Below are 26,540 nucleotides of genomic sequence, written 5' to 3' on the forward strand. Positions count from 1 at the left end.
TGCCCTCAGGAAGCTTATATTCTAATTGGAGAGAAAATGCAAAATAGGCAGGTAAGTGGTATAATGGTTAGGGTTCCAGACCTGGAGTCAGGAAGACTTATATTCCTGAATTCATATCTGCTCAGCTGCTTACTAGCTGTGTGAGGCTGAGCCAGTCACTTCACCCTGTTTACCTCAGTTTCCCTATCCATAAAATGAGCTGAAGAAGGAAATGGCAAACCCCTTCAAAGTCTCTGCCAAAAAAAAAAACAAAAACAAAACCCAAATGGGGTCATGAAGAGTATGACACAATTGAAACAGCTGAACAAAAGAAAATCTTACAACATCTGCAACAAACAACCAGATGTTTAATAAATCCTGTCTTTTTTTCCCCTAACTGCCACTAACTCAACATTGCATAGAGATCAGAGGAGATTGTACACATTGAATGCTTTCTTTTGTCCTAGCCACAATGTTCCACACTTTTTTTTTTTATTCTTGTTGAAATATTGGTGGGGAAAAATGGCAAGATGTTGACAAGTTCAACCAGAGGACAGCAGAATCAAATTCTCAATTTCTCATTTCACTGCAATAGTAGAAAAGGGAAATGCTTCCTGAGTGTAGTATCAAGATGAAAGACCTGCTGCTTCTCAGCTTCAATCTGGTCCTTCCTTGACCCCTTCATCTAATGCTCAAAATTCACCAGAATGAAAAATTTTATCTGAGAGCTTTGATCCCTATTTACATTCATGTATCCTTTGGATATTTAATATATTACATTAAACCCAAAAGAAAACAATAAAATTATAAAAGGCTAAAATTAAAAATGAATATTTGTAAGATTATATATGAAACAAAATTATAATACATTAAAACACAACTTAAATTATAAATTTTAATTTATAAAATTTTATAAAATATTTAAACTAAAACAAAACTCAAACAAAAACTGAGGTCACTGCACCACACGTAAGGATTCCTGAGACTGAATATTCACTTAGTTTTTAAAATGATAGTATAGTATTAATCTTTTTGTTCCTGCTCACCTCTATATCAATTAATATACATCTTTCCATGTCTTTTTGAAATCATCTCTTTTGAAAATCTGGTAAAGAATGAAATGATCAGAACCAAAAAAACAATGTATATGAAAAGAATACCACTATAAAGACAGCTTTGAAATTTATAACAACTCTTATCAATGTAATGAGCATCCACGATTCCAGATCACTGATGATAAAATATTCCAAGGTAGATGGGGAAAAAATAGATTTCTGTTTATTTTTTCAATTTTAATTTAAAAAAGAACTTCTCCTATAAGATGTTCTTTAAAGTGCTTTCCAGGTCTATGTATAGTTTTTTTGTTCTATGAAATTTTTAGTAACTAACTTTCAGTCAATAATGTTAAGTTTTATATTTTGTTAAATTCATATACATTTTGTTATTTATTTTATATATAATTTCTGTACATAAATATATATGTCTATAATATATATATCTATAATTTAAGTTTTGCTCTAGTTTAGATATTTTATATATTCACATATAATTATATAAATTAAAATAAATTTAAATATTGTTTTGGTTTAATTGTAAGTTTCATAAATGTATATATTTTATAAATTAAAATTTATAATTTAAGTTGTCTTATGTCATAATTATATATTTCATATATAATTTTACAAATAATTTTTCATTTTAATTTTATTTAGTATAAATTCTATAATTTTATTAAAATTTCTATATACATATATACACTATTGCAAATCAATAGTATTTATTTTTGACTGGTTTCTTGAATGTGTTTTCCTATGATGCCCTGGAGAATAAATGTCTGTTGCTATTCTTCAGCTATTCTGGTCTTTCTGATTTATGAAATTCCAGGCAAGTATATATTCACCAGCATTTCTAAGGTTTCTAAGGTTTGCTGTATCCCTGGCCAAGAACCCATTATTTCTATATATTGTCTTTTTAACTAGCTATTCACCTCCAAAGCCTAATTTTCTTCCATACTTCTTATTTTCTATTGGCAGCAGAAAACACCATTTGGTCTCCCAAATAAATTCCTTGACTAGTTAAGGCTGGCCCTGAGCAAAATTATGTGGTGAAGTTATCTTCAGGCTCCCTCTCCCCTTTTTTTGTGTCCTCTCTTATTCACTGTATTTCTTAATTGTACACCACCAACCAGTACCCCCATCCCATCTTTTTGTATTCTTATTTATTTTGTTAAATATTTCCCAATTATGTTTTAATCTGATTCTAGTCATACTTATGAGTGTTGAATGGCACATGTGGCATAATGTTTGGCAAATATGAAGTCCTATTTCAAGGAGACAAATTTTACCTAAATAGTATCATTAAAACATGATACTAATAGAATCTGTGTCTGAAATTTGTACTCTGGAAATACGAACACTGTTTAAAAAAAGGATACAATAGATACAAGGTATCATGGTATATATAATGTATACTATTATATATATATATATATATATATATATATATATATATACACACACACATATATATATATACACACACACACACACATACATACATATTATAGCATATATTATATGCCAAAGTATATAAAGAAGATATATTCATCTGAGGTAAACAAAAAAGATATCAAATGCCATTTCTATCAAACATATTCTATCAAAAGAATCCTTGATGAAAGTATAGGAAAAGAACAGTCATACTTTGTCCAGTAAAAGCCAACCATATTTTTAGTGATGCAGTTGACTGGAAGATGAAGAGAACTATAAAAATTATGTTATAGAACAAAAGTCACCTTAAAAACTCATTTAAAAAAGATGTTTCTAAAAGAAAGGCTAAACATCATATAAAAGTCTAGTAAAGATGAAAGAACAAGAGATTTTTTTGATATCCATCTGATAATATCAATTTCATCAAAGATACTTACACTCATAGAGAATGTTCTGTGTGAGTCCTAATAAAAGAGGAGTTCTCTATACATGATGAAGTACTCCAGGTGATTCTATTTACAGGTGACACTAAGTTTATTGCATTGCAATCTGGAACACTGAAGAATCTGAAATGGTATCTATAATCACCTGGGTCAGGAAAAAAAAAAAATAAGTGATAAAGAATGATGTGAAGACCAGGATATGCAGTTGGGTAGTCAGCCGATGCAGCTAGTCTAGTCATATACATATGTTAGACAGACACTCCAAAAACACAACAAACCAAGCTTAGGATTTAACAGGAAGAGGAATATGGGATGGATTACATTTTGAAAATTGTCAAGTGCTTTTCATAATGCAGACCCTCTCCCTGAAGAAGAAAACAAAAGGTCCATCTTTATTAACATATTGTGTATTGCAAGTTATGGGAACACAGTTGAAGGTATGGATGGTTTGCAATTTATCAGTGTTGGAGGGGATATCCATATTAACGATGTCATAGATCTATTAAAGTTTCGATGTCTTCATATGAGGCAATCTAAGATTTGGAGGGGACAGAGATGATGGAGAGTATTTAGATAAAGATATTTGGAGAAAGAAACAAAAGGGATATTGTAAAAGTATCACATAGAAACAAGGAGGAAAGAAATTGAAGAATTCCTCAGACAAGTTAAAAGTTTGGTACAGCAGCATAATCTTATATTGATGAAAGATTTTTTTATTATATATTTGATAGTTTTTGCCAAAGGAAGAATATCTAACAAGTTTTTGATTTATCTTAATGACAATTTCTTCTTTCAAAAGTCAGAGGAAGCAACAAGATGACAGATTCTGATTCTATTTCTAACCAATGAGGGGAAACTGGTTATTTAACAAGAGTTGATGGGACACTAATGGGAAATTACCTTTCTATCTTAGATTTCATGATGGAAGAGAGAAACCATCAATATAAATGAACTGAGAATTCATCAACCAATTTAAATTTTAAAAAGAGATTTATAGATAATGAAATGGTGGGTTATAGAATATGAATACAAATATTCAGCATTTTAAAAAATTGGGGAGAAATGGAGTTCATAAATCACTGCCTTTGACTTGCCAAAACTTGACTTTGTTTCCTAACAACGTTCTAGAATGTAGAACAAGTAGGCTCCTGAATATTTAGAAAAGCAAACAGTCATCACAAAAAGCTAGTATAGCTTCATTAAAAACATTCAGGCTCCCCTAATTTCTTTTTTTTTACAGGGTTGTTTTAGGTAGATTAGGACAATGTTGTTGATTTTAGAAAAATGCTTCATTTTTTTTTTTTTTTTTATGGAAAAGATGTAGAGGTGTGAGCTTGTTTAGATATTACTTTTAGCCATTTCAGCAGTTGTTGAATTATTGGACTTAAAGTTGTCTTTAATTTGTTGTCAGCTTGGAAGGAGGCTGCTTGGGAAGAGACTTGATTTGGGACTGCTGGCGGATTGCTCAAGGATCAAGATTGATTGGCTCTGTGTTAATCACCATTTTTATCAGTGTCTTAATTTTGAAATACTCATCAAATTTGCAGATGAAACAAATGTAGCATATATAGCTAATACATCGGTTCATAGTCAAATTCCAAAATTAAAAAAAAAATTCCAAATTCCAATGATAAGGCAGAACACAAAAGAGGGGACAGGGAGCCTGAAATCCAATAGGTTTCATTTTAACTATTAAACTTTGACATAAAAAATCAACTTAATGAGTGGAAGATGGAGGATACCTGAAATAACAGCAATTCTTCCTATAAAGATCTTCTATTTTTCATACAATGACAAAGAAAAAATGCTTTATTTAAGCATTTACTATGGGCCAAGCACCATGCCAAGTTCTGGGAGTGCAAACTGAAAAAAGTCAGAGGGTCCCTACCTATTCGTAAGGAGCTCCCCTTCTAATTGGGGAGATGACACAGGGCAGTTAGGATGCTTCAGTGTTTAGGATTCAGCAGCAGTGAACCATAAGTTCATTGAGTAAATAGTGTGATAAGGCAGTCAAAAACTTAGTGCCATCTTGGGATGTATTTAGAGCACAACAGGCTCCAGAACAAGAGACTTATTTGACTATATGGAATATTATATTCAGTTTTGGAAGACATATTTTTGAAAGGATGCTGATAAACTGGAGGGGATAAAGAGGAGGGCAGCCTAAGCTGGTTAAGAACTCTAAGATATTACCATTGGAACATCATTTTCAAGGAACTGAGAATGTTTAACTTGAAGAAAATCTTAAAGGGAACATGATAGCTGTCTTTAAATATTTGAAGAGTGCACATGAATAAGAAATTTTTTTTTTCTGCTTGGCTTCAGAGGGTAGAAATAGGAGCAAGGAGTGGGTAGAAAATAAAGAGAGACAGATTTACCCTTGAAGTAAGGAAAAAAGTTTACTAACCTTTAGAGCTTCCCACAATGTGGAATGGGCTCTCACATCAGGTAAAGAATTCCCTCTCATTTAGAGTCTTCAGGTGAAGGTTGAACCATCATTTGAAGATTATGTAATGACAGCTAAGTGGAACAATGGATAGAGTGCTGGACCTAAGTTCAAATTTGGACTCAGAAACTTAATAGATATATGACTCCCAGTTAGACACTTCTGTCTGCTTCAATGTCTTCATCTGTAAAGTGAGGAAGATAACAGCATCTACTCCCAAGATTGTTGTGATGATCAAATGAAATAATATTTTCAAAGCATTTTTTCAAATCTTAAAACTCAATATGTTTATTATTATTAGAGGGAATTCTTGTTCAGGTCTGGGGTGGATTAAGTGGACATTGAGGTTCTTTCCAATTCTGAGGTTTGGTAATTGGTTGTGACACATTTGACTGTTTCTTCTAAGTCTTCCATTAGAAAGAAATATTTTGTTCTTAACTCTGAGTTGGTAGGTACTAGGTTGACAGTCTTAGATACTAGACAACTAGATGTTGGGATCCTTAAAGATCATCTATTTCAATCTTTTCATTTTATATATAAAGCACGTTAATGTGGAGAGATGTGAATTGATGCCAAAGCCCAGATCAGAACCCATGCCCCTTAATTCCCAATTCCATGGTCTTTCTGTCAGTCATTAAGGGGACGAACACAGAGATAATACACTTTTATTTTCCCAAGTTTTTATTAAAATAAAAATGTTAAGCATTGCTAATATACTAGAAAAATTTTCAGGTAATTTCCTCTCTCCATAGTTCATTTTATGAACCACATTCCCCAGTGCTCAATTCTGTGCCATTAACACCTTGATGAAACAGACCTTCTGAAAGTTGATTTGCTCCCATTTCATAGGAGGATGAATTTACATTTCTATCTTTGCCCCATTGCCATTTTGTCATTAATGTGAGTAAAGGGAGCTGAATTTCTTCCTTAGTTCACACCATGTAGGAAGTCACTCTTCTCCATTTACCAGGTTAAAAATTAATGCCTGTTCAAAGGAGAACTGATTTGACTTCTCTTCGTAAACCTGAAGAAAAGTTTCAATTACTTTTCTCCATTTCACATTATAAGGGACCATTTTCCCCTTCTTGAGCCAGAGACTTCTGATCAATTTCTTTGATGTATAAGCTTTTTGGCTGTTTTTGCCTTTCCTTATTAATGCTCACCCTCCCTAGTGTCTTGTGTGCCACTGAAGGGGATTTTCTTACAAGGACAATCTAAGCACAAACCCATTAAAAAAAAAAAAAAAGCATTCATCTTGTGAATGGCTGATTGTGTGGGCCCTATCTGATGTTGTTCATCAGGAGCTCAGAATGGGAATCCCTTTTGGGTTTCAGAACTTGTGGTGGGATTACAAAGAGACTTCTGTTCCCTTTGAACACTGGAAGAAGGGAAAAAAAAAAAACACAACTTGGCCTGCAACAAGAAATCCCTTCCACCAAGAGTTCTCCCTGAGTTCTACTGAAACTGCCAGGAGGACAAAAGGCTGGAGGAAACCATGGAGGGAGAGAATACTTCCCAAACACATTCAGCAGGAATAGGAGGGTGGGATTGAAAGTTCTTATTATAACTCAAGACTTTTGTTTAGAATGCACCTGGTGAATTTATTCATCAATGCTGGATATGAGGAGAGGAAATCAAAATACTCATGAGGGAAAATACACAGAATCCTGGAGATGTCTCCATTCTAAGGTTGCTCGGTTGGTTTTTTCTTGGTTAAAAACAAGTTCGTAGGCAGTGTGTAAAAGCATCAACATTAAGTCTTTTATGACTAACATCTACTTCATTAATTACATAGCATTGTTTGCAGGGTAGAGGAAACATCATTATTACAATATAAATTCTCAAAAGTTAAAAAAAAGCCTGATGAATAATATACACCTTATTTTCAATATGTAATATACAAACAACCAGTATTTCTGATTGATAGTAGAAACCATATAAAAGTCTTGCTTCTTCTCATGTGTACAAAGTATTTCACTGTGGCATAATTAAATTGCTAAAAAGTACCATATATGGAGAAATTGACAAAAATATTGCCTGAACAGTCCCTAAAATGAAGACTTTGTTACTTCGTTAGTAAATAGCTATATTGTCGTTAGTCTAAAACTGGTCAGTAGATCCATGGGATTTTGATTAATTTTCCAGAGATTAATCAGTATTTCTCAAGACTGCTATCTTAGATACAAATTAGATGAACAATTTTTTTTTGTTGTTAACATACAATATGGATTTACGTGAATTGTTTGTAGTGTTATGTGATAGGGACGAAACTCATCTTTTGCTGCTTTTTTTTTTTTTTGTTTAAGAGGCAATGATCTAGTAAGCAGTGGACAAACATTACTAGCTTTATCCTTGTAGTTACAGGCACATGATACATCCTTCTTCACCTTTTGTCCCAGAAATAATTCAGTGAAAGCACATTACATGGGTATGAATACCTTTCTTGGACTCAACACCATGAGCACCATTTAACTACCAATGTAATATACTTTCAAAACCTGTCCTATTGCTACCTACCCCACATTAATTAAATATTTTATGACCCCTTTAGGAGTAGTTTCTTTCTTCCTACAACAGGGGGGCAACACTTTATTTGGGGCAAAAAGAGAGAATATTCTTCTTCTTCTTCTTTTTTTTTTTTTTACAAGCAGCTATTTCTAGAATAAAGGGTAAGGCTGGGGAAAAAAAAAACCCAATAGGTTTTCTAATTGTTAGCATTATCCATTCTTCCCTCCTTTTCCACTTTAATCTTTTTGTTTCTATACTAGAAAGGAGATGCTGGTACAGGTTTACTAACTGCTTCCTCCACCCTCACTCCCTATCTCTACTTCCCAGATGTAACCAAATAGCATGATTCAATCCTGATTTCTGATCTTGTGGAACAGAGTCTCAGATGCAGTGAAAATGGAAGCAGGGACTCTTTTCTTTCTTGTTTTGTAGCCCAAGACCTAAGCAAAGACTCTGCTCATCTCAGGACAATGATGAATGGAATTAAAATATGGCCTTGAATAACTTGGGACTGAGGTCCATGAAATCATAGAATTTAGAGTTGAAAAGTTCCTAAAAAAAATTCAGTTTTCATTTTACATATGAAGAAAAAAATGACAATATGGCCCTGGGTACCTTTAGCTATAGAATCTGTTTTCAGTTCCAATAAAAAGGGACCTTTGTGTGGCCAAATGTCAAAATAGAGCTCGCTCAAAATCCATTTTTATTAACTGAGAAATACTCACAAATTGTCCATATATTTTTGTTGATTTATATGTACAATATGTGTATATATACACAGATATATATCTGTGTATATATCCCTACACACATGTTCACCACAAACTTTCTTGTTGGCATAATAGATCTTTAGCACTAGGAAATCATTATAATAGTAACATTACTTTTTTGGGGGCGGGGGGGGTGAATAGAGGCAATTTTTAAAATTAAAATGCAGAAATTAAAAGACAGCATGGGTCCTGGGGACTTCATCTTCTAGAACAAAAATAAAGATTTCAAATGCTGTTGACCCAATAGGACTGAATCCAGTCCAGAGAGAAGTGCTGAAGCCCAATGGGACTACCTCCCTAGACCTTAGAGATGATAATTGTACTTTGAAAAGTAGCAGCAACCTTCCCCTTTGTACTAGGGGTAATTGGGCCTGAGCCCCCACCAAAACTGTACCTCTACTAAGACAGAGATACTATAACTGAGATTGATTCACTTAAAGAAAGTGGGATACTGAATAGACTACTGGCAAAAGGATACTTGAGTTTTAATCCCACCTGAAACACTTTCTAACTATGTGCTCATTGACAAGTCATTTAAATTTTCAGAGCTTCATTTTCTTATAACTAAAAAAGGAGATAACCATCCTTACAAGACTTATTTCATAGGACTATTGCAAGGAAAGCAGTTAGAAAGCTTTAAAGTGCTAAGTAAAGATGAGTTATTAATCTTTTAGTGACTATTATAGCCCTTTTGGGATCTATTAATGAGTTGTTTTTTTCACAAAAAAATTTCTAAAAACAAACAAAAATTCCTAAAACTTCAAGTCTCTTCTCAGTGGCAGTCTTTCTTTCTTTGTATTGTCAAAGTTAGAAAAGTAAGATTTTGGTAGAAGAAACCTACCTATGAGTTATCTTTTAATAGTGTAAAAAAGACAGGTCCCTTAAACAAGAGCATTTTATTTTCTTAATTTTTCCCAACTGGTCCATTTTTCTTTTGTATATTTGGCAAGAGGATAATGTCCTATTGCAATATGACATTTACACACTAAATAAAGGAGAAAATAAAAAAGAAAACCAGGTCAATCTCAACAGCCTTCAGAGAGATTGAGCTTATACATTTCTTTTTTTAATTTGTCCATCAGGAAATTTAAAAATGTCAAAGTGCTTATTGTTATTTCCCCAATGAAGTCTTACCTTATTGTATCAATCCCCTATTGGGATAGGGAATACGATATCAATTACTATATTGAATCAATCCCCTATTGTCCTGCCAAGTAAATCATTCTAATATCCCATCAGATTTATACTGGTGTTATGTGAATATTTAAAGATTATTAGTCATTATAAATAGCATAGTATAGTAGATATCCATAAGGCAGATATTGTAGACAGTGTGATAAACTTGCCATCCAAAGATCTGGATTCAAATCCTACTTCAAATATTTACTGACTGGGGCAGCCAGGGTGTGCAGTGGATAGAGCAGCAGTCCTGAAATCGGGAGGACTTAAGTTCAAATCTGACCTCAGACACTTAACACTTCCTATCTATGTGACCTGGGCAAGTCACTTAACTAAAATTGCCTCAGCAAAAATAAAAAAATCAAATATTTACACGCTGATAGCTGTTATCACTATGAAAAAATATCTTTACCTCTCTAACTCAGAATTTGGCATAATTTTCATTGCAGACCTGGTAGGAACTCACAACCATGCAGGCTAAGGAGAATAGTACTTATCTTTTCTCATAGAATTATACAAACCCTTCCAAAGGGAGAATCTGAAACTGTAGTCATGGGAAAAGTTTTAGATGAAATGACAAATGAAGAGATTGCTAAAGGAATCTACACTTTTTCTAGGGTATAGACTGACTTTTTCAGTACATCAATGGATATAATAGAAAAGGGATATAATGGTGAAATGGTAGTAACCTTTCAGATCTGATCAAGCTGGAGTATGATACTAAAACAATAAAATGTTGATTATTGGGAGTAGTTTAATGGAACCCAAAGTTAAGAGTAAGTAAGCAAAGCCACTGGAATATGCAAGCTTGACCTCCACCCCCCCCACCTGAAAACTTTAAAAACTCTTAAGACTCTCTATCAATCTGAATGAATTAGTTTTCAGACAAGTAGAGGCTGAAGCATAAGGAACATTTGGCAGTGTGATTTAAGGACCAGCACATTGAGTTTGAAGTTTTGAGGCTGAGTTATCCAATCTCAACCCCAATCCAGCAGAATCTCAGTGTGATGGCTTTCTTAGAATTTTGGATCATGTCTCCCATTGGACCCAAATGACATTGTCCTACTCATTCTTGATGGGGGCAGAAAATACTTAAGAATTAGGTAACTGAACTGAATCTCACCCTGTAGAAATGAAATCACCTCAGTGCCAGCTGTCAGCTTCCCACTACATGGTTTAGTTTACAAAGAAAAATCCTCTAAGTGAGTCTCTTTGTCTTTGGGAAATGAGGCTGGCAACTGAGCTGGTCACGAGGCATTTGGCATTTCTACTAACTGCTTTCTGCACCTGCATTTTCTAATAGATGCTTAAAGCCATGACTGTTTGGATTAACACACTTTCTAGATTCTTCTAAAAGTGCTAGGAAACCACAGTGACCGCTCCCCTCCTAAATAGGGTCCCAAATATCTTAGCTTTGCCTGTTAGTAACTCCAGTACAACAACCATGGGAATCAATTTTAACAACCTCCCTACAATGACAAAGTAGTGGTCTTGGTGGGAGAATTGTCCAATTATGTGATTGGCAGTAACTTGGGAGAGCAATGTGAAATTCAGCCTTTCTTGGGTCATTTTTAAACAGACCTTCAAATGTATTTGGAAAATCATTTGAAAATGCCTTCTCTAATTACTAACAATGTCATTTCCCCTTCTAATCTGTCTACTCGAGGCTTTTGGCACCATGTTCATAGTCCATAGACTGTCAAAGTTGTAAGAGACCTTGGCGTGTAAGTTTTTCCAGAAGAGACCTTAGGGGTCATGTGGTCCAACCTCCTCATTTTATGGGGAGGAAATGGATTTTCATTGTATTGATGTGAAGGAGCATGACAAATTTAATAATGCTAATCAGAGTTATGACCAGAAGTCTTTTTTGTGCCTCAGTAAAATATCATAAACTTCAATCTAGGTTAATAGGAAGATATGTCCCCTCATTCAGGAGGAATCTATCTTATTGAAGGAGATATAAAGACCCTAAGAGAATAGCTCGTAGACCCTGCTTGGGAAATTAAAGCATGGGGACATTGTTAAAGAAAAGAGTGGGATGGAGAACCTTCCTTTAACCCATTTACAGGTATCTTCTTATTTTATTATTCCTTTTTTTGGGAGGGTGGGGTGAGAAAATTTGGGTTAAGTGATTACCCAAGAAGTGTAAAGTGTCTAAGGCTGGATTTGAACTTCCATACCCTTGACTGCAGTACAGGTGCTCTATCTACTGTGCCATTTAACTGCCCTGTGTCTTCCTATTTAAACAAAAATTGTCATTAATTAGATGATAAACTTTGTTTTTCTAGGTTGTTGAAGGATTGCCAAGCTCATGAGCATCTTTTAAATTACATTCTTAGGATAAAACTGGTTTTTCCGTCTTAAAAATGACTCTCTGTCTGATAGTATACAATTTAAATAATGTGCCACCTATGTTAATCACTTTTGAATTACATATACATCCTTGTGCTTTTAATCAGATCTGATACTGGTTTGTTTTGTTGTTATTGTTGTTGTTAAATATTGTTAAATTTTTTATTAAAATAACGACAGGATTATTGGTTTTGTTTCAGTGAGAGCTATCAAAATTTTACATTTATATTTTTAAATGTCAACACCTCTCTCCCCCAACCAAACCAGAATTTCATGCCTCACCTTCCATTTCCTTAAATTTAGTCCCTGACTTCAGTTCCTGTGATTGACATATATGACAACAGATCTTATACAGAATGGCTAGAGGATTGGAATTCTGGCTCATTCTATCAAATTAAATATACTCTCTATGAAATTATTTAAAGACCTACAACTTAAAATTCACCAGCGTACTTCTACTAGATTTGATATCTAATATCAAGAATTCCAAGAATTCCAAGTTCTTAGGAATTTCTAATTTTTTAGCTGAGGTTACTACAGTAAATATGTAAGAAGAAATGTAAAAAAAAAATTCATCTTGCCTTTTCATGGCTACATTTCATTTGAATTTCAGCACTTACTGATTTTGTCACAAGTTGGAGATAGGAATACATGAATTACTCAATTGCTTTTCTGATAAAGGACTATTGGGTAAAATGCTTTTCTTGACAAGAATGATGAAATGAAGAAAAAAAATCTACCAATGATGCCTAAAATTATCTTGTAAATACTGCTTCGTTTTTCCATTAAAAAAAAAAGTAAAAGATGATGAAAGCTATCCAGAGAACTCTGGGAAGCTAAAAAGACTTGCCTAAAATTAATATAAAAATAGAATTTCTGCCTGCATTGTTGAAGTCTGACTCAGAAACATGGCCACCTAATAGTTAAAAAAACAAAAGAAACACTGATTCCATTTCCACAGAGACAGAATCAAATGTGTTTTTTTTTTTGTTTGTTTTTTTTTTTTTTTTCTTATCAAGTACTGCCTTTGGAGTACCCATTATCTTGAAAGTAACAATTTCTAAGGTAAGCCCATATTTTCAAGGGTGCACCATTTACATGTTTTCAAATCTGGGGCCTCTGGATTAACTCAGTACCTGGGAATTTGTTCTGTGGGTATTGGTTTGGTACTAAGTCATAATGGATTCTTTTTTCAAACTTGCTGTCCTGGTGGGGTTTATCTGCCATTCACTGAATGTCATTAGTTGATAAAGTAGGATGGGAAAAACCAGTCCAACCTGTTTATCTGTCTCAATCCTCCCCTTTTTAATGAAAACAATTTTGGGTGTCTTCACAAACTTTATAACTTCATCTCCAGCTCCCCCCTCCCCTTTCCAAAAATACTTGTGGACTATCATGGAGACACAACCATTAACTTCAAATTCACCATTTAATATTTAGGATTTTTATTGCAATCTCTCATTATTGCCTCTGCATTTCTTCTATGAAAAGTAGAGCCACACACACATTACACATAGCAAGTTGTAAGACACTCTATAATAGTTTTTTTTTTTTTTTCCACAGGATCTAGCCCATTTTTTGTAAGGAAAGGATTTGGGAGAAAATAGTAAATGTTTTGGTAATGAATAAAGTGGCTTATTCATTAAATTTTCTTTCATTAAAAAAATCTAAAAACTGTTAAGGCCTAATTTCAATGGATTAACAAAGGTAATATTTAGAAAATGAGAACAATTTTAATGTAATTTCCTGCCTCCCCCCTTTTGGATATCTTCATTTTTAGATTTATATTCATTTTTGTATTTAGGTATACACCTATAGGTTTGCTGTAGATTCACCTGAGACTCAAGTTCTTACTTGGGCTTGCAAATTTTTGCATTTCCCTCCCATCTTAAAGAAAGGTCCTTAGTCCAAATAAGGGTGAGTAAAAAGGGAGCAACAGCTTTGGCTGTTTTTGTTTTAGGGTCTTTACTCCCCACCCTCACTATATAATAGAAACCTTGAGAGAAAACATTTTAACAAGTAGTTGCGAAGATATGGAATGAAAAAGGAAAGACTCAAATGAATATTCATAACACTTAAAAAAAAAAAAAAACAGCTTGAAGTACCGTGGGCACATTTACAACGAAGTATAGGGAGAGAGACTTCCTCCCCTTGGTTTTTGTAACTGGTATATTAGCATGACATAGGCTGGTTTGATTCATTTTTCCATCATGAACCTGTATAAACCAAGAAATATTCTTTCTTGCCCTTTGACTTGTAAAGAATGATATTGAGGATAAAGCCAATGGGAATGAATTAAGTTGGCTAAGGTAAAGAGCTCAAAGCTCATTTTCTTTCATCATATGCTTCTTTGTCTCAGTCTAGTCTGGATGCCTTCAGGGAAGTGTATGTTATAGTCAATAAGATCTCTCTCATGAATGTACCAATGGAATCTTGGAAGGAAAACAAATACTTACAAACATTATTACTTTTTCAAATGTACGGCGTAGAAAAAAAAAACCAACTAACTTCTGTACAAACGGAAAAATTTGCTTCCTGGGCATCTTGCTGTTGATTTGGGAAGCCTCACAGATTAAAGAGGAAGGAATGCACCTGCAATTTGTCACTTGCAGAAATCTGCCTGGGATCGACTCCATTATATGCCCAGGTAGGGGGACAGTTCCAATGGAAGACAGGTCCCAGAACGTACCAAAGGAAATGAAAGCCAAATGTGGCAAAGTCTGGCCCATGGGCTTGAAAGGAAAGTTGTGAGTAAGTGGCTACACCGCATGCGTGCTGCCTTTGTTGTCCATAACTCAGTCCTAGGGCAGCTGGATTCCCTGGCTAGTGGAGAGAGGGTAGGAAGGCTTTTGGCAAAGGGTCATGCTGAAGCTTGAATGAATTCACTTTGTTGTGCTGCTACTCTGAGGTACTCAGGATTTTCTGCAGCAGGAACTTTAAAAACCCCATTTGGCTTGGCTTCCTGGGGGAAGAAGTCCTGCTGGTAGTCAGGGTTGTCCAAACTGATTGGGTGGTTGGCTGTTGGGTTCCAGCAAGAATTGCTGTCGAAGGTCTTTTTGACCAAGTTAGGCTGGGTTGTGTTGAGATACTCAGGGTTGTCCACTGCACTGCTGTTGTGTGAGTTTTGGTACAGAGAGTCTTTAGAGGCATCTGGGTTTAAAGGCTGGTTGTGATAGACAGGATTCTGGATGGCAGAACCCATGCGGTTTTTGGGAGCCGACTGGTTTATATATTCTAGAATTAAAAAAAAAAAAAAGGGGGAGAATGAATTTCATGAGTCAAGTTAGGTATACATGTCTTACTCTGGACAATTCTTTCTCCAGGTGACTAGTGACACTGAAGTAGGAGGAATCTAGGGAAATCTTGGAGAATACACTCATCTTCTTTAACTCAACTCTACATTCCATCTTTTCTCTTTCCTTTACTCTTTGCTTTTCAGTGCTGGTGGAATAGTAAGAGTGCTAGAATTAGCAATTAAGATGAGGTTATGGAAATTATATTTAAAGGATTATAATTCCTAGGAGAAGAGTGTGGCAAAGTAGAGATAGGACTAAGAGGATCTCCTAGGCAGTTCTGGAAATATCTCTGAGTTCTAGAATAGAGCTAGGACAGAAAAATGGCTCAGGATTGTTCATTGCCTTGATTGACTGATCAAGTTATTTGGGTCTCACGATAGCCGGTCTTCACATGCTCAGGCGAAACAATATAGACAACCAGTTAGTCACTCAGTTAAATTCAATATAAAAGCTCCATTAGAATTCATTTGTCACATATTTACAATAAACAGATTGTCTTCAAGCTAAGGTAGGGGGAGAGGCCTGAAGAGATATTAAGCCTTGCTCTCTGCCATTAGGCAGAGAAGACATAATCATCATTTTGCATCTGGAACAACTAATTCAAAGAGAATTTAAGATACTTGATCATATTTATGTAGCTAGAAATGAGGATTAAATTTAGGTCTTTTATCTCCTAATCCAATTCTACAACATAATGTTTATGTGCAATTTCAAACTCAAATGTGTTTTAATATCTCTTCAAAAATTTTCACAAAGACAAAATATTTTGGACTCTGGATCAGCACTCTGGAGACAAAAGGTGGGAAAATACTCTATTAAAGTCACAACTGGCAAATTGTGTCTTTAGGGTAAATTAAGTGGGTGATAGGTAGGTAATGAGATATGTCCCCAAACAATCTAGTTGATAATCTGTAGGATTGGAGGAGGGAGGTGGGTGCAGAGAAAGGGTCATCATGGTGACAGGACCCTGGGGATGGTGGGCATGGGCAGTTGTACTCGTGTACTCTTGTGGTCTCATAGGAGAACTACAAAGTAGGGGGATAGAAGTCATTATAGGGAGGAATGTCCATTACTCCCCCCACCCCCTTGACATTAGTCTCCAAATCAAAGTCACTACATTCTAGTTATAGCTTTGCACTCTGTGAAAGATATCGCCAGCACAATGTGCCAGATATCTATAAGAATCAAGTGAAATTGATTGCTGGTTGCTGGTTTTTAAGGGCATGCAAGATTGCAATGAAGCTATTGATTGTAAATGCACTCACCTGGTACAGGCTGGAAGCTATCATCCACATTGTCTTCAAATAAGACAGTGGTGGGATCAGAACTGTATCGCTGAATGAAGCTTTCTTCCTTCACAGGACAAGTCTGCTAACAGAGGAATAAAAAAAAGCCCATCATTACAGTAAGAAAGAACACAATACTGCCCAATTCCAAGCCATCATTGCTTATGACATTGGGGAAAACAACATTTTATGGATCTTTGATTTCATTGATATGGGTAGGGGAAATTTGGGAAGAAAGGTTTAGAAGAAACTATGAAAACAAGATTATCTAATTTCACAAGAAAATGATAGCTGCAGGTTAGTATGTATTTAGACTTACCCCATTTCTATCGATGCAAACTGTGGCAGAATTATTGCTGGTAGCACTCTGAAAGAGAAATTCAGAAATTTCTTTTAGGGGACACACATCACAGTCCCATCTCTATCACTGGGAATCCTTAGCTGCCTGCCAAGGCTTAGCTCAAAGCTCCTAACCACCTGATTAATATCTGAATTTAGGGGTTCAGCAAATCTATGGGATTCACTCTTATTTGGGGTAATAACTTCCTTTCTCCCACACAGAATAAAACCTGGAAGATGCTCTTTGAGGAATAGACTTTTGCCAGGGCCTAGAAAGGTATCTGGTATATGTTTAATAAACATATTTCAGAAATGCTTGCTGATTGACTTTGAACACATATAAACACACACATATATACTATATACACATGTATATATACTATATGTTAAAGTATTTTGTAAATTCCAGATATAATGAGCATGAAAATATCAAAATCCTTACTTTTTAGGTAAGGCTTTATTTGGAGATGCAATAGCATAGTAGAGGAAGAGAAAGGGGACATCTCAAAGCCAAAAATACTTGGGTCTTGCCTAGTTGTATAATCTTGGACAAATTACTTAACTATTTCAACAGGCAACTAAGACTCAAAATTGCAAAGGTTTGGTGCTGCTTCACCTGAGGCTTCTTCACCTGAGGCTTTCTTATCCCCATGAGATCAATGATCTAGTCCACATTCCTATATGTAAAGCTGTAGCTATAAAACATCAAAATTATCAATTGAATAATGCAAACAAATGTTGCCTCTTTTTGCATGACTGAATTCTACCTGAAATGAATGTTTTTCTTTTTGTCAATGTAATTCATTCAAGTGGGCTTGTACTGTGGTGACACTATGGATGCAACTTCAATCAGAACAACATTTTTACCAGAGAGCTTAGAAGAGGTGTGCGAGATGTGGAAGGGCTGTTGAAGAAACCTTGCTGCGGAATGAGGTACTCATCTGCATCTACGATATCTTCCATGTCTTCCTCTTCCATCAGGGTGCGATAAAATTTGGAGTCTGTGGGGCTTGGCAAGTGCATTCTTTCATCTCCCTGTCAAAGAAAAGGGGATCCTGTAAAGAAGAGCTCTTTACATGCTATTGCTATCTGGGACAAATTGATTTCCTATGAGTCTACATTTTAGCTAGAAAAAAAAAATAAATATAATGCTTCTTTGGGGTACATGTGGAACAAAGATTACTTATTGGTTTTAGTTCATGTAAGTGTAAAGTCTGACTTTACAAGTAGGTAGAAGTTACATGGAGTAGACACTGAGCAAGATTCCATCTTCCTATTTTATTTTTAATTTTAAATATGAAATAGTAAAATATTTTCAATTTTACTTGATATGCCATCCAGAATTCTACCATTAGAAACTTCTTTCTTGGGGCAGATTGGTGCAATGGATAGCATACCAGCCTTAAGTCAGGAGGACCTGAGTTCAAATCTGGTCTCAGACATTTAACACTTCCTAGCTGTATGACCCTGGTCAAGTCACTTAATCCCAATTTCCTCAGGGGAAAAAAAAAGAAATTCCTTTCTTTAAGTCTGAAAGTCATTTGAATCTTTAAGCATTCACTGTTAAAAAGACAATTATTCTGAGAACAATATTTTAACCGTCAATTTTCTTATCTGTAAAAGGGGTGGTTGGACTAAATTAATGTTTCTAAATTTCCTTTCAGTTCTAAATCTTTTTATCCTGTGGTTTTAAGTCATAAATTTTTAAATTTTTTAATGGGGTGGGGGGAAGGAGGAGAAAATTTGGTACACAAGGTTATGTAAGGGTCTATCCATATATTTTGAAAATAAAAAGCTTTAATAAAAAAAAAGTCTATACAATGACATTTTAGTGGAGACTAGCTGAGAAAATGGATAATAAGAATGGGATTTAGGTTAGATATTGGGGAAAGTGACTGAATTCCTTTAAGGTAGCATTGGGAAGAGAGATAAAAAATGTAAAGTTTTCTGAATTGTAACCTGGTACTATTTTTTTTTTCCTGAGGCAATTGAGGTTAAGGGACTTGCCCAGTGTCATACAGCTACGAAGTGTTAAGCGTCTGAGATCAGATTTGAACTCAGGTTCTTCTCTCAACTTCAGGGCTGGTGCTCTATCCACTGCACCACCTAACTGCCCCCATTTTGATACTATTCTCAAATATCTCTTAGAACTCATTCACCCTTTCATCTTTAAATATATATATTATAATTTAAGTTCTATGTCTACATGTTATAAACAAGATTTGATTTCTTTCATTTCCAGACTGGAACTTTTCTAAATTGGTAGATTTGCAAGATTATTTTGCCGTTAGTAGGCTTATCTTCATGTACTCATAACACCATCTCTAATGACAAAAAAGATCTAAATAAAGTTAAAGTTTTTAAAAATGGCATTTTTAGCCATGCTTATACTTATTTAATTGCCATTAACTGATTGAGAATTTAAGATCCCTTATGAAGTTTGTTAAAACTTTTCATTTTACATATTGGAAAACTGAGGTCCTGAAAAGCAAAGTGAGAAAATTAGTAAATGGTATCCAGGAGTCAAATCCCAATTCCTATCATAGCCAAAGTGGCAGATGAGTCACCCTCTGCTTATAATAAGAAAGAAGGTTATCCCAGGTTTTAGAGCTATTAAAGGCCTTTTAGACCAGCAGTCCAATTTTATTATTTTACAGATGAGAAAAGTAAAGCCCAAACAAGTTAAATAAGCCATCAATAATGCAAAAAGTATAAAGCTTAAGAAATTATAGGATTTTAAAATGGGAGATACTTTAACTAGTCATTTATTCAAGTCCTTGACTTTTACAGAAAAGGAAAATCAAATCCAGAGATGAAGCAACTTTTTTCAGGTGGTAGAGATGGGTGTATACTAACAGCCCTGTGATCTTCTATCTAGTGTTCTTTACAATTTGTGCTCTTTTATAAATACATCATAAATGTGGAATTCAGCCAATGTAAAACAATACTAGATGTGATGATGATGATTCCAGACAATCCCTTAGATCTTGGGAGATAGTATAAAAGGCTTAGAACAAGAACACTGTCTTCCTTTCCCCCTTTTAGTTGTGTCCAGCATAATTTTTTGTAAACACATAGTACAAGCATAAATTCTGGTATTTCAGCTAAGGAAATGATCCCATTATTTTTTAATAAAGTTGGCCAACAGTGGTGTTATTAATGGATTGATGTGAATGTTTCCTCCAGTGATACAGATTAAAGCCTTCTCATACTTTCCCATCCTGTTGGACTCATGTCCATGTCATCATAGAGGGAGTCTCTTCCTTACTTTCTCTGATACTGGGAGGATATCAATGGAAAACTCAAGCTGCTCTTTGGGTGTTCCTTGCTCAGCTCTTCTTTTTCATTCATATTCTTTGCTGATAACCCTTATTCCTCTTGTCCTTGTTTGTATTACATTCTCTTCCCATTTATCCTAGGACTCCCCACTACCCTCAGTATGGTACTAATATTCAATTTTTTTGTTACTGTAAAGTTCCATAATTTCTGGACATACAGCAACACTGGACAAATATAGTCATTAAAAAAAAGAGCTTTTTGTTTCTGAGAGAAATTTGGAATTATTAAAAGAACTCTGTAAATTGTCAGAAGCAATCCAGTCCCTTTTCCTTCTCCTGTTCCAATTCCAGGTTAAAATTGCATGTTCTGCATGACATATGCTTTCTGCATACCCCAAATCCATAAGCAGTTAGACAATAACAGGATTATATTTTTTGTTGAAGATAATGATTTTCTCTCCCTTTCCCTGCAGAACAAAACTTGAACACAAAAAAATCATTACCTGTATAACAAGGTAGCGCTGAGGATCACGGGCCATTTTAGAGAATTCTACAATTAACTCACGAAATTTGGGGCGACTATCAGCATCTATCATCCAGCCTAGGGAAGCAAAATGAAATAAATAAACAAAATACCAAACAACTCAGAAAATCAAACAATGTAATCAAACATTGGGGAGGAAAAACTAAATATGATTATTTTTAAACAGCATAAGGGAAGTATATTTTGTCCAACTAACCCCAGAGATTCCAGACAGTTTATATTCATTGTTTTTCAGGGTGAATACTTCTGGTCTGATGGATGAGCAAAGATTCCTACTTAGTCAAAAGACCTTTATGAGATGAATTTTTCTACCTCCACTAAAGCCCTTCTGTAGCACCTTATCAAGTAAAGGTAACATTGGGTTTTCAAAAGCTATCCTAGAGGAATTCAAGTCCTACCAAATTAGGAAGGTTTCTAGTATGGGTGTGACAATGGATTGTGAATCAACTTTCTGAGAAAGATGTTATCCCAGGAATCTTGAAGATCATCAGTTTTATTATTATACAGATGAGGAATACAAAAATCAGAGAAGTTAAATGAGCTTGTCAACAGTTGAAAAAAAATGTTAGGTCAGCCTAACTAAATTCAAAGAGACTTACTATCAAAATATGAGTCACTGGGGAGTCTCTTTATGTCTGTAGTAACTCAAGAAGAAGACCATGTGTTAAAGCATGAAGTGTTCATCACTTGAGCTGATAGAACAGATACCTCTACTGATGGGGACCATGGGGCTTTGAAGTACTGAAGAAAGTATAATTCTTTTATGATGACATTTGTTACTTCTTTTTATTGCCAATGTTTAGCATAGTACCTGGTACATGGCAACTGCTTAATAAATACTTGTTGGTTCATTAATTGAATAAATTGAATAAATAATTGAATAAAAGCTTCTACTTGGGATTAACATGAACAGTTTGTACTCTTGAGCAATTACAGAAGAGTTTCCCAGACTCAATATGCTGCAAAGATCTCAACCTTTTTTCCATTCTAGTAAAAACCGTTACACACATGCACTGGGGTCTTTGGAGAAAATCAGGTATGTTCCTCTCATAGTTTCAAGTTAGTGAAATATGAAGATTACAAGGAACTTGGATTTGGGGAACCCCCTGCCCACCACTTTCCATGATAATCATGGATATTATATACTGATGCATCTCAGAAAAACTGGAAGATTTTATTTTTTTGACTTCTTTGTTAAAAGGTGAGATTTTTAACACCAACTCTACCACTGGCTATCTATGCTAAAATAGGCTATGCAATGATTTAACATTAAGCAATCCAAGAGTTCCAAAATGAAGTTTTAGTGCCTCAATTAGTGTTTTTCGGTTTAGTCAACAGGATGGATGTCACGGTATTTGTATTGAACTTGGAATCACTGGACCTCAGTTCAAATCATGGCTTTGTCACTACCTGTCCAATCTTGGGCAAGTAGTTTAATCTCTCTGAGACTCCCTTCCTCATCTGTAAAATGAGAGGATTGGACTCCATAAGCTTACAGTTCTAAGCTTTCTAGGGTTCTAGGATTCTTTGGGGAGCCTGCTACTAATTCCTTGGGGCAATAAAACTTTGTCAGAGAAGCCAAAAATGGAGAGTTGGTTTTGAACATTGGCTTCCTTACTTTCTAGGTCAAGCATTGTGGGAAACTCCCTGACTTGAATCTTTCATTGTCTGTAGGCTATTATGCAATAATGCAGATTGTTTCAGGGAAATGAGAGAATTTTGTTCTTTTGATATTGCTGTTACAAGACTAGGAGGCACTCTCCCTTCCCCAAAATATACACCTATGCAATAAAACTATGTGATAATAGAAACTATATCAAGCAAACTAAAATCTTAAGACTGAAATATTAGCACCCCAAGTGAAATTGCATTTCTGTTTATGTAATAGGAATTTCAAGCTATTTGCCCTGAATTTGGAGTCCCTTGGTTTGAACCCTGGTTCCATCACTTCCAGACTGTAGGTTGCGTAAGTTAATTATTCTCTCTAGGTCCCTATTAGTTCAAATTAAGGCATTGGCTTGAATAACATGTACATTTCCTTTCAGTTCTGGATCTGTGATTTTATGTACTTAGGTAGATTTGAAGTTCTTTATTTGATCTATTATTGAAATAGAAAGGGGTTCTTAACTCTTTTTGGTGGGGCGATCATGGACCCCTTTGACAGTCTAGTGAAGTCTGTGAATCTCTTAAAAAAAAAATTTTAAACATAGAATACTTATGATTATGAAGAAAACCAATTATACTGAAATATAATTATAAAAAAAAAAAAAACAGTTCACAGACCCCTGATTTTAAAAACTCTGGAGAACACTAATTACAAATACATCAAGAACTGGAATAGCAGATAGCTAGCTTCTTGTGGCAATTTTAATCCTTTTTCAGATGTGGTCACTCTAACTTCTTTCCTTATCTTTACTTAGCAGTGTTTGTATTGAACAATTTCATCTAAATAGGAAACTACTTCCTTGTGGAGCTAAAGTTTACCTAGTATATATCATAGTTCCCGTGAAGATCTCTTTTAAACAACAACAAAAGAAAAACAAAAAACAAGAGGACTAAAGACTAGAAATCAGAAGACCACTTATAATACTACTCTCTTGGAAAGTCTAAGGAGTAAACATTGAAATCAAACTATAGGGCAGAAAAACAGCAAGCTTCTTTCCTGGGGATGTTTACTGTATTTTAGTAAACACCCACACATTCTATGACATGTCATCACTAAGCAAAACCATCCATATTGACATTAGCATAGTCAGGTGATGTTCATTACACTATCTAGTACTTGCTTCCATGACGTATAGAGTTGGCTCTTTATAGCTTCCTCCAAGGATGATGTTACTGGGATAATTTCTTTCATCTAGGCATTCATCTAAGCCTGACTTTGGGAAATATTTAAATTGAACAAAGTAGGAGTTATCTTCCCATAAACTCATTGTGTACTGGACCTGATCCCAAATAGAAAGGGTGCTTCTAACAGCTGTATGTAGTTATCCAGTCTTAGGCTTTAAAAAAAAAAAATTTTTTTTTCAGCCACCCAGTCTCTGTGGAAACAGGCCTCCAAACTAATTCCCAGTGGTTTGGGATTCCATCAAGTGGCTGAGCCAACAGGAACTGTTCCGTCTATGGTACAAGCTGGGCTTCAGTTTATTTATATACTTTCAAACCCAGACAAGTGTCAGGTCACATTGTTCAGTGAGTCAGACTTCAGCCCTCTGAATAATGGTTAAAGGGCAAATTTATATGGGTTTCTGGGACTTTGTCTCTTAATTGGAAATTATTCCAGGATTTCTACATAAACTCCACAGCAACCCCCAACCCTATCCCCTCCGAATTTTTGTCACACACAAGGGTAACATAACAGCCAGATTTTTTCTGTCACACAAAGGCCTTCTAACTCTATTTTCTGGCTAGTTTCATTGCTGTAAACCCTCATGTGCTCTCCAATCCAGTCAAACCAACTAATTTACTATTCCCTATCTACAGCATTCCATTTCCCATTTCCATGACTTGGTACTGTTTGAATTTCACCTCTGGATTTTCTCCCTCTTCATCTCTACCTCCTGGAATCCTTAACTCTCCTTTGTCAGTCAATAGGCATTTACTTAAATCATTTCTTATGTCCCAGGAACTGGGATGAGTGGATCTTACAAAGCCAAATCACTGGTCCTGCTTTCAAGAAACATATGTTCTAATGGAGGAGACAACAGGCAGCTAAGTGTACATCTAAGAGTATCAGCTCCTAAATGACATCTCTCCTACTAATCTGTGAATGCTCCCTTTGGCCCCTCATGACTTTGTAGAATAACTTAGGCATTATATTTCATGACTTTGGTTGTCCCAACAACAGCTTTTAAGTTATTAAAGCTTTAAACTGCACTCAAACTTTTGGGACACCTTGTATTTTTGTATTTACTGATGTGTGTGGATGTTTTTGCTCCTAATCTCCTTAAAGGCAGGTACTGTTATGTTTTTATCCCCAGAACTTAGCATAGTACTTTTGGAGATAACAGGTGCTTTAATAAAAGCTTGTTGCAATTAAATAAATTAAAATGGGATCAAATGAGAAATCTGTAGTCACACCAATTCAACTTACATTTGACCATGATCATGTACACATCAATAGTGCAGATGGGTGGCTGGGGAAGGCGTTCCCCTTTTTCTAATATAGATGAAATTTCACTTGCAGGAATTCCATCATAAGGTTTGGACCCAAATGTCATTAGCTCCCAAACTGTGACACCTGTAGAAAGAACCAAGTAGAAGAAAATGGTCATTTATTGAGTTAGTAATCATACCCATTCTAAAAAATCCTGATGGACCAGTTCCTATGATCTTGTGATGAAGAGAACCGACTAGAAGACTATGAGAACTGAGTGTGGATCACAACATAGCATTTTCACTCTTTTTGTTATTATTTGCTTGCATTTTATTTTCTTTCTCATTGTTTTCTGTTTGATATGAGTTTTTCTTGTGCAGCAAGATAATTGCATAAATATGTATGCATATTTTGGAGTTAGCATATATTTCTACTATGTTAAGCATATATTGGATCACTTGCCATCTAGGAGAGGGAGTGGTGGAAGGGGAGGGAAAACAAAGTTTTAAAGGGTTAATTTTGAAAAATTATCCATGAATATGCTTTGAAAATAAAAAGCTTTAATAAAAAAATTTATACACACACACACACACACACACACACACACACACACAGATTCTGATGGCTCTGTCTTCTATTTTATACCTTGCCATGGAGATGAGGGCTTATCCCTTATTGCAGCCAGAGTAAAGTGAATTAACACACACATATACCCTCCTCACACCACACCAAACTCACACTAAAACTAAAAATCACACTAAATTAAACTAAACAGTAAGTGCTCAAAAGAGGAACACAGCAACTGTCCTGACTTCAAGTCAATCATACATTACAGACTTGATCACTGGACAAGCCTTGCCATAGAATTGCCTGCATTTCCAAAGACCAGAACAGAAAGTAAATTTGGTTAGTATATCAAATTATAGGGGAAAAGAAAATCTATTGAAGGAAGTGATCCTGTAAGGGTAAGGAAATATATTTAGCCTATAGATCTTGATCTATGCCTTTAATTTATGCTATTAAAAAAAAAAATCAGGCTTCCGAATGCACAATGATAATTGGTTTTACCTCAAATGGTTTGATACTCAGTGGCCTTTTTCATAATCCATCAATCTTAGAGGGAAAAACTCCACAAAAGTTACTGCATAATAAGGGATTCCTTTTTTGGAAAGCTGAATGGCTGAATTGTACATTTTTCCTTTAATCTTTTATGTCTGGATCTCTCTTCCTTTGAAGATGTTGTAATATGACCTGTCTGAACATCTCCTCTTTGAGTTTCATGATAAAGTGGAGAAAACTGGACTTGTTGAAACGTGTGTGGTTGGCATGGGAATAGACTGGTGTTGGGTGTGTAGGTGGGGAGAAAGGGGTGTGATGAGGGACTAATGGGTGGGGCTACTCTTGTCTGTGTAGCTGCATAGAGTCCTCAAAAAAACCAAAGTTCCACCAGCAACAGTGTCTTGGGAAGTAACATTTGATAATATCAGTGATAAAGAGGGTAATGGCTCGGAGGGAACAAATAGGCTTTCTTTAAT

The 26,540-nt window shown here is 35.1% G+C and overlaps 1 protein-coding gene across 1 annotated transcript in view; it reads right to left on the reverse strand.

Annotated features, from left to right (window-relative positions):
• Positions 1 to 6,020: 6,020 nt before the first annotated feature.
• Positions 6,021 to 26,540, reverse strand: part of EGFR (epidermal growth factor receptor) — a 248,849-nt gene continuing 228,329 nt past the window's right edge. Inside the window, exons 23-28 of the mRNA XM_051983949.1 lie at positions 25,003 to 25,149; positions 20,869 to 20,966; positions 17,955 to 18,122; positions 17,068 to 17,115; positions 16,728 to 16,833; positions 6,021 to 15,400 (exon numbers count right to left, since the gene is read on the reverse strand). Coding sequence (XP_051839909.1) covers positions 15,027 to 15,400; positions 16,728 to 16,833; positions 17,068 to 17,115; positions 17,955 to 18,122; positions 20,869 to 20,966; positions 25,003 to 25,149 — 941 coding nt within the window. The 3' untranslated portion in view covers positions 6,021 to 15,026. The remainder of the gene's footprint in view (positions 15,401 to 16,727; positions 16,834 to 17,067; positions 17,116 to 17,954; positions 18,123 to 20,868; positions 20,967 to 25,002; positions 25,150 to 26,540) is intronic.

This window comes from Antechinus flavipes, chromosome 1 (assembly GCF_016432865.1).
Source record: "Antechinus flavipes isolate AdamAnt ecotype Samford, QLD, Australia chromosome 1, AdamAnt_v2, whole genome shotgun sequence".
NCBI lineage: Eukaryota > Metazoa > Chordata > Mammalia > Dasyuromorphia > Dasyuridae > Antechinus > Antechinus flavipes.